This window comes from Anastrepha obliqua, chromosome 2 (genome assembly GCF_027943255.1).
Source record: "Anastrepha obliqua isolate idAnaObli1 chromosome 2, idAnaObli1_1.0, whole genome shotgun sequence".
Classification (NCBI taxonomy): domain Eukaryota; kingdom Metazoa; phylum Arthropoda; class Insecta; order Diptera; family Tephritidae; genus Anastrepha; species Anastrepha obliqua.
In genome coordinates, this window is record NC_072893.1 from 4,802,630 (window position 1) to 4,811,239 (window position 8,610).

Consider the following 8,610-nt stretch of genomic DNA (forward strand, 5'->3'; position numbering starts at 1 on the left):
ACAGAAGACAATTGGCTTGACAGCATTCAGATCGCTGGGTCGTGGGAAAACGACATAATCTCACAAAACTCTCATGGACAAATCCACTACCAACCTTTTTCTGTCTAATAAAAACTGCAAAATTTAAAATGTCGGGTTCTAATGGGGCACCCATTAGATATGTGAAATTATATCTGGACAGTCGTTCGAGGATAAATTATATTAGATAGGCACAGACGATTTTGTGTAAACTGAATTTGCGGTATAAGAATGTTCAAGTTTTCTGAAGTGTCTCAATTTATTTTCTAAGTTAATTGATTTTAAAACTGAAGCCAGAATGGTCAAATAATGTATATGGGCGGGGTTAGTTTCATGTCGATGTTCCAAAAACGAAAAAAATTACACTCAGCCAGGACAGTACCAGTAGGCAGTGGTGCCTTTAGCAGAGAGGAAAAAAAGGAACAAGAAAGGAAAAACGAAAATGAAAACGAAAAAGAAAAAGAAAAAGAAAAAGAAAAAGAAAAAGAAAAAGAAAAAGAAGAAGAAAAAGAAAAAGAAAAAGAAAAAGAAAAAGAAAAAGAAAAAGAAAAAGAAAAAGAAAAAGAAAAAGAAAAAGAAAAAGAAAAAGAAAAAGAAAAAGGGAAAGGAAAAAGTAAAGGAAAAGGAAAAGGAAAAGGAAAAGGAAAAGGAAAAGGAAAAGGAAGAAGAAAGTGAAAAGAGAAAAAAAGAAGAAGAAAAGCAAAATGGAAAGGAAAACACAAATAAAAAAGGAGAAGCGAAAAAAAGTATACAAAAACGGTGAAAAAAGAGGAAAAAATAAAAAGCATAAGAAAACACGTGAAACAGAAAAAGAAAGGGAAATAAGAAGAGAAAGAGGAAAGGAAAGAGGAAAAGGGAGAGAAAGAGGAAGTAGAAAAAAGGGAAAGAGTAAAAAAGTCGAAATAAAAGGCAAAGGAAAATCAAAGGAAAAAAAGAAAAAAAAGGTAAGAAGAAAAATGGAATTAGGGGAAAAAGGGAAAAAGAAAAAAGGAAACAAGAAAAATGAAGAAAGAAAAATAATAAAGTAAAGAGAAAGTAAAAAGAAAAAAAGACGAAAAAAATAAAGAAAAGAAAAACAGAACAACTCTAAACAAGGCAAAGGCAAATAAAAGGGAAAAGAAGAAGAAAAAAGGAAAAAAAATATACAAAGAAGAAATAAGAGAGACCGAAGAATAAAAATTAAAGATAAATCGAAATATAAAAAGGAAAAGAGAAACGAGAAAGGAAACAGGAAAAAATATTGCAAAGCGTGGGGTTTGCACCCAATGTACAAAATGCGAGAGTAACGCCCATCTCTTAGCGCTATTCAATTTCCAATGATTTTCACAGAATCAGTGTATGTATGACGTCAAAATTGGGCAAATTATTCACCTCATATTTCATCTTAGTCCTGCATACTTAGTCGGATTTTCACATTTCTCTCACACACCTTCAACCGCATATTATTTTGCGTTGTGTTCTTTCATTCCAGGGTATGACATTTTGGGCTTCGCGAGAGTTTAACCCCTTTGCATCACCGCTCGATATGTGCGATATTCTCAAAATACTTTGCGGCGGCAAGACTTTTAGTGTTTGTTCTAATGGAAAAAAATGTTACAAGATTACCAAAGTTATTTATTTTCCTAAAACTTTAACAAAAACATAATCTATTGTGAATTATGCCGTTCTTGGTGATAAGAGAGAGTTTTTCTTCGAATGATGCAAAAGGGTTAAGAATGAAAGAATGCAAATTTTGAGCCTTAGTTTCGTAAAAGCATTGCAGCTTGGAAGAAAATGCTAAGATAAGCTCACCTCATTGTTTTCTACTCAGCTACCACTGAAAGCCGTTCAAGCAATGATGAGTCTCAGAGCATGGATTTTCAGCAGACAGTACCCAGATAGCATCGACAATGCTCTATTAACGTTTTTTGGCCTACGGCTACTTCCAAATCACCCTTGATGAAAGAAACTTTGCAACGTTAAAAGTGCTGATATGAGCCCAGCGTCCACTGAACTGACTTTGACGGCCTACATATTTAGTTCTTCGGGCGTACAATTTCAGTTTAATTTCCGTATGATGAGCAACTAGCTTCGGCCGCACACTCTCTTAAGGCCTTAAGCTTTGTATGCCGCTTGACCACAAGCATAAATATTGAATATCCCCCTTAAAAAGGTATTACGCTAGTGGACAACCAGTCGACTATTTATTAAATTATAGCTACCTCTGTCTGAAATTCACTGCAGTAAGCCTCGGGCTTAAATTTAAGATTTACGTAAAGGTTTTGGTAATATATTTCGTTTTCAAACCCACCCCACCCCATGAAGTCAGTGATTGTATCCCTCTGTGCATATTAAATATTTGATTGCGGCACGTCTCGTAGTGTTGTACAACAAACAAGCAGTAACACCAAAAAACAACGCAACACACCACCCTCCATGGAGGCCAGTGAGAAAGTGAGAACCGTACGAATACTCACAAGATTCAAGAAGCGAGTTGGCCGAGGAAACTAAGTAACTGTGTTAGTTTACGAATTCAATCAATTTACGACAACAATTACGTAAAAAGCCAGCGTTTAAAATAACAATACACTTTTATATTCATTAGGTGGCTCGAATTTGTGAAATATCCTACTTGCACATATAAAAGCCTGATCTTCTTGCTTCAAGGGCATATATTTGAAAACACTTTTTCAGTATCAGGGCAGGAGACCATCATTGGCCACACAGCAGGCGTGTGTGCCCCAAAACAGAACCACAAGTATTTTAGCCAAGTTGAAAGTGTGTCAATATGTCTACGTCTGCGTGTGTATACATCTTGTAAACAAAATTTAAATGAACATTGATATGAATGGGCGTCGGTACACATCTGTTCGTGTCCCTCAGTGGATATAAAATAGTACTAATATTTAATTTTGTGTCTCAAAATTTGTGTGCGGTTTTCCATATGAGAGGCTCACCTACATACATTAATGTATATATAAACATCCCAGAGCACATAAACGTATATATATTAGCAATATTACAGCTCGGAACTGCCGTGAAGTTTACTGACTTGCTGGCATGGAAGCAAGCGGGTATTCTGCCTACTTATGTGGGCAGACGTGTACTGAGGTTATCAAAGTCGAGAAGGTCTTCTTGCTTCCATTGTTACAAAGCAGCTGTGCGAATATACAAAAAATCAAATATACTCGCCATTGTTTGCTTTTTCTTCCACAGGACTTTATTGTTATTTTTTGTTGGTATTATTTTCTGTTCACTTTAATGAAGTTTGTATTTATGTAGTTTGCCTTTTATCGGACATGTTATTGCCTTTTAAATCGTTCGCTGGAGCACTGAACGCATTCTTATGATTCTAAATAGGTTCAACAATTATTTCGTGTGTTGCATGAGTAGAGTGACACGAATTCGCTTATTATTTTAAGTTTATTTTTAATCAGAATTCAACATTCACAGTTAATTACTGGAGTTCACGTATCCGGGTCCGAACACCAAGGGTTGCGCTCTGTTATTTTGTCATTTTCTTCCATCATCCAGCCATTAAGTTTGCTAACCCAGCGTCTCTCTTATGACGGATGCTGCTTTTATGAGGTATGATTTCTGCTCCTGCATAATAATTTTAGGATCTAGATTTACTTCAGTCAAAGCTTCCACTGTTTATTTCCGTTGAGCTCTTTGTAATGGGTATTATTTTAGCTTTCTGTAGACTGAGTATTGTTTTCAAAAATTGAGTACAGCGAAGCGAATTATTTCTGTCTTTTTATTAGTAATTTCTACCCTATTTGGTATATTTGTGTTTGGTAAATCAGAAACTAGGATGAATCTATACCAGTATATTTTATGTTCAGTATTTTCAATGATTTACCCTTTTTTTGTCGGGACAACTAGGAAGTGCAACATTCAGACATTAGAGATCTTGTGATGCCAAGTAGCCAAGATGGTCGCTTCACATCAGTGCCAAAAACCTCAAACCTGATTCGAGCGAAGGCGGGGTAGACGCATAGAAAGTGGTCCGCCGTCTCATCCTCCTCTGCACAAGCTGGGCAGAGTACATTGACTGAGATGCCCATCCTTTCCATGTACTTGGCCCACAGAAAATGGCCCGTCATCAGTCCAACCAACCGTCTGCACTCCCTTCTGCTTAATGACTGGAGGGACTGCGACAGTCGATCGGGCATGACAGGTAACATCAGTTTAGTCCATCTGCAGCCTGCCAAGCTCGCTTGTGGGTTGTAATAACCCATTTGCTAACCACGTGTCCCGGGGCCCATGTTAGCATCAGGCTATTATGTCTACCGACATAGTTGAGCCTAGATTTATAGGACTCGACTACCCCTGATGTGGTTGGGAGGCTGTCTAAGGCCATGAGCGCAGCTTGGCTGTCGCTGCAGACACATCTAGTCTGCCTCTCCATCGGGTTTTCACAACAAAGTTCATCGCTTCTTGAACTGCCTACATCTCGACTAGAAACACAGATGCATGCATTCGAAGAGCAAAGTGCAGTTTTGTCCTGCTGGACGCCACGTAGACCCCAGAACAGGAGCCACGCTCGGTCGTTGAGCCATCCGTGAAAATGCAAACAGTGTTTGCCGGGCTCATTTTCAGAGTTTGACCACAACTAAGCCTCTGGCAGCACTACACTGTATCCCTCACTGTATCATCTCACTTGTAGTCAGTTGAACGTAAATTGTTGGCCTATGAATTGCTGGACTATTGTGTTTTTATATTTTCTGTGAATTGATCTGGATTTCCATCTATCGATTAGATTTTTTATTGTAGTTACTTCTAAGTTACTGCCTTCTTTTAGATTTAATGCCGTGAGGTTTTCATCTGCGTTACAGATGTTATTGTACAATTCAGAGTTGATTGCTGAGTTCTTAAAGTGAGTTCTGTAAGTAAGTTTCTTAAGTTTTGTACCTGAGGGTCGTATAAAATGTTTATGTTTAACATCCTCTTTCTCCTAGTTTCCTTGGGATATTCATTCTTTGAGCTGACGTTTTTGGGTGGTGGTATTTACATTTTGTTAGTGTTGTTCTTATTTCATATCCAGGTTATGTAAATCTATATTTGATCATGTAAGTACGCCGTCGTCATACGTCCAAATACTCGAAGTGCTCGTCTCCTTTCGTAGCCTTATGTGTTCGCCTCGCATTGTATGATACTTATAATACAGACTTGGGTTTGAGTGAATTTTTTTTTTTACTTTATTCCATTTTTATTATAGAGATTTGATATAACAGCTAAGATGCTTACATTAATCCCCGGCAAATTTACCAATGGATTATGCTATGGTGGAAGCAGTCCAAGTTCTGCCCCCATTGATGTTTCTTAAGTGTTTAAAAATTGGCGAGTAATTGAGTAGATACCTATTAATACAGACCCTGTATTTTATTATATTATATTTTCATTTATTTCTACACTACTTTTAAACTTTTTCTTTCGCTATAACGAAAATGAAAAAAAAGTTAAGTAAATATGGCATAATACCTTGATTGAATTATTAAAGGCTTGCTCACATGTGGCATTAGAGTTTTGACACTCCCTTAAAAAAAATTGATTTTAAGAAGAATTCGTTAAGATTGTTTTAGTGCAAGCCACATTTGGCACCATACGTCAAAAACTGTACGAATTGAATAAACCATGCAACTCGAAGCCGCAGCAGGCATATACCAGATATATTCCTAAAATATTAAAAAAATAGATGCCATGTAATTATCTACCAGATTATAATAGAAATTCATTCCGACAAAATGTATGATTTGTATTATCATTTTAAATTCCGAAGATCTTAAAAAACACTCGATATAATAACGGTCACGACATCCATATAGTAGATTGTTCAAAAGATTTTGCGATTCCATACAAAAAATACAATTTTATGGTTTAAAATACACTTTATTATTCAATATGGTCCCCTGAATATCAATACATTTTTTTCAACGAGGTTCCAATTTATGAATTCCATCCCTGAAGTAAGAATCCGTAAGGGCTGCAAAATACACTTCCACAGTTGTTATGACCTCATCATTCTATGAAAAACGCTTTCACGCCTGAGTTTTTTTTGGCCTGGAAACAGATGGAAGTCACTAAGGGCGAAATCTTATGAATACAGTGGATGCTCCAACAATTCCAACTTAGCCATTGTCAAAATGCTTTTGTGGCTCGGTGCATTGTCCTGATGGAAAATAATTTCTTTTGCAAACTGAGTATTTTTCACGAATTTTCTACTAACAAGATCTAAAAGATTACAATTACATTCAAAACTTATTACTGTACCTGTTTGCAAATATTCCACAAACAAAATTCTTTTCGCATCCCAAAATACTGATGCTAACACCTTCTGGTCAGAAACTCGTTTCCAAGCCGAAGAACCAGGTTCACACAACAGTTTAGCCTTTTGTTTCGATTTAGGTTCATGGTGAAAGACTCAGGTGTCATCCATATTGATGCATTGATGCACAAAATTCACTCTAGCCTTTCGAAAACGCTCTAAATGTTGCTGAGTAAGTCACACTCGAATGTGTTTTTCTTTTTTTTTTCATTGTTAGCAAATGCGGCACCCGTTGTGAGCACAGCTTTCTGAAACCCAATGCTTCAGTCAAAATATTGCTCACCCTGTTCAATGAGATGCCTGGGGCATCTCTTTGAGTCACTCGACGATTCCCCAATACGATATCCTGTATTTTTTCTACGATTTCTGGTGTTTTTGTTGTTTTGGTTGTTTTTGATGTGAATCGTCTTCAAGGCGTGTGCAAACATACTTGAATTCAGCAACCCATCTACCTACTGTACTAATTGATGGCAAAAAGTCCCTGAGCACCCTCAATTTTCGTTCATAAATTTCCTTTGCCCTTAAACCTTCCACAGATAAAAACTCAATAACTGCACGATATTTGATTTTTACCGTTGTAGAAAATACTGTGACATACTAAATGGCTTTTAATTGACAGACTGAGATGAAATTTCTCATTCGTTTATATGAAGAGCGGACCAATATAGGCTAGTAGCAACGCCTTCTCTTATCGAACTGTGAGACTTATTGAACAACCCAATAAGTCCTGAGCTTACTCCACGCCATAAATATTGACCTTTCTAACCTCGGTCGATCCTTCAAAAGTTACGGTAAACCTCTAAGGAAAACTACTTCATGAAAAATCATCGCATAAAGTCCACTTATTTTTCAGAGCAGGTGCGAAATTTAAGGACTCCCCATTTATCAAACAACAGTAACGACCACACCAAAAATTACAGCCGTTAAATACTTACGAATATTTTGCCCGAAAACTTGACATTTTAATTAACGCAAGCAAGTAAATTGTAGGCAGAAGTACAACCTTCTATTCCCTTATGTTCTCATATTCTTAATAAATAATTGCCTCGCAAAAACTGGTGTACTTCCAGCGTGGCACTCTTCTTCTTCAAAACGGACGACAAGTGTAATCGAAGAACTCTTGCGTTGTTGTTGTATGTGCGTCGCGTGGTTATTAAGTAGAAGCTAGAGTTACCATGCATGATGACACACCACTCAAGGACTTATGCGTCAGTGTGCAACAATAACAATTACGTAATATAATTTATCTAATATTTCACTACCAGCAAAACATTGCTTGTGTGCTATGTTTAGGTATGTGTTTATTGTTGCCATGGTGATGATAAATTATCATTTTTTCTTTGCAGATTTCATACTCGTTAAGCTGAAATGGCATAATCGTATGCGTGGCGTACAAATAATTGCAGCTAAAAGAAGACGAATTAATTAGATCTAATCCTAAGCTCCTAAAAGTAAAAACAAAACCAAAAAACCACACACACGCTGTAATACGAAGGTTCGGTAGTGATTTATATGAAAATATTCTAAAGAAATAAATACCCAATTAGCAGCACTAAAACGCTTACACGCATTAAAATTTAGGAATAAAATTTAATTAAAATTAATTATAGAGTGAAAGTGAAAATTTGTATTGCAATTTAATGAAAGCCAACGTAAAATTTTAATTATAAGCAAATGAAAATTTATGCATTTTAATTAAATTCACTAATGCGTTTCGAAGTTGAAATTTTCATAAGATAGTCAAAATGTTCAATTGTGACGAGCGACGACGAGTTCAACGTCAAAGTGCCCAACAGCCTTTGTTAAGTGAACTGCAGTTCAACGAAACGTGTTGTTGTCGGTCGCTTAGCTGCATCCGAGAATAACGTACGGTGGAACATTCCGCCCACATAGCCACACAACCGGCCATACACTCATACACACACGGCCAACGCACACATGCAACTGAGCAGCAAAAACAAATGCGTTCGTTTTTCTCTTCAAGCGAGTGAGTTGCTGCCATTGAGAAGCAGACAAGCGAAAGCGGCAAAAAGAGGCACCAACAGCCGAAGCAACAGTTAAAGCCACAACGCGCCTAAAAGCCGGCAACACTACAAAGTTTATTGGCATAAAAAATCAAAACAGCAGAAAAACCACAAACACCATTAAGCAGAGTAAACGGCGAGGAAAAGAGAGCTAACGAGTGCGGAACCAAAGTGGTAAACAGTTGTGAAAAACAAAAAGGACAAACACCTTACAGCAGGGCAAGTAAGCAGCAGAAAAGGAAGAAGAAGAAGAAGAGTGAA

General features: G+C 37.0%; 1 protein-coding gene across 1 annotated transcript; it reads left to right on the forward strand.

The window, feature by feature from the left end:
* Positions 1-480: 480 nt before the first annotated feature.
* Positions 481-5,326, forward strand: LOC129236945 (putative uncharacterized protein DDB_G0271982; the record flags this gene model as incomplete). Its single annotated transcript, XM_054871263.1, is given in 3 exon segments — positions 481-603; positions 1,114-1,272; positions 5,219-5,326. Coding segments are annotated over 3 exon segments (390 nt in total), but the record flags the coding sequence as incomplete, so codon positions are not given.
* Between the last annotated feature and the right edge of the window lie 3,284 nt (positions 5,327-8,610).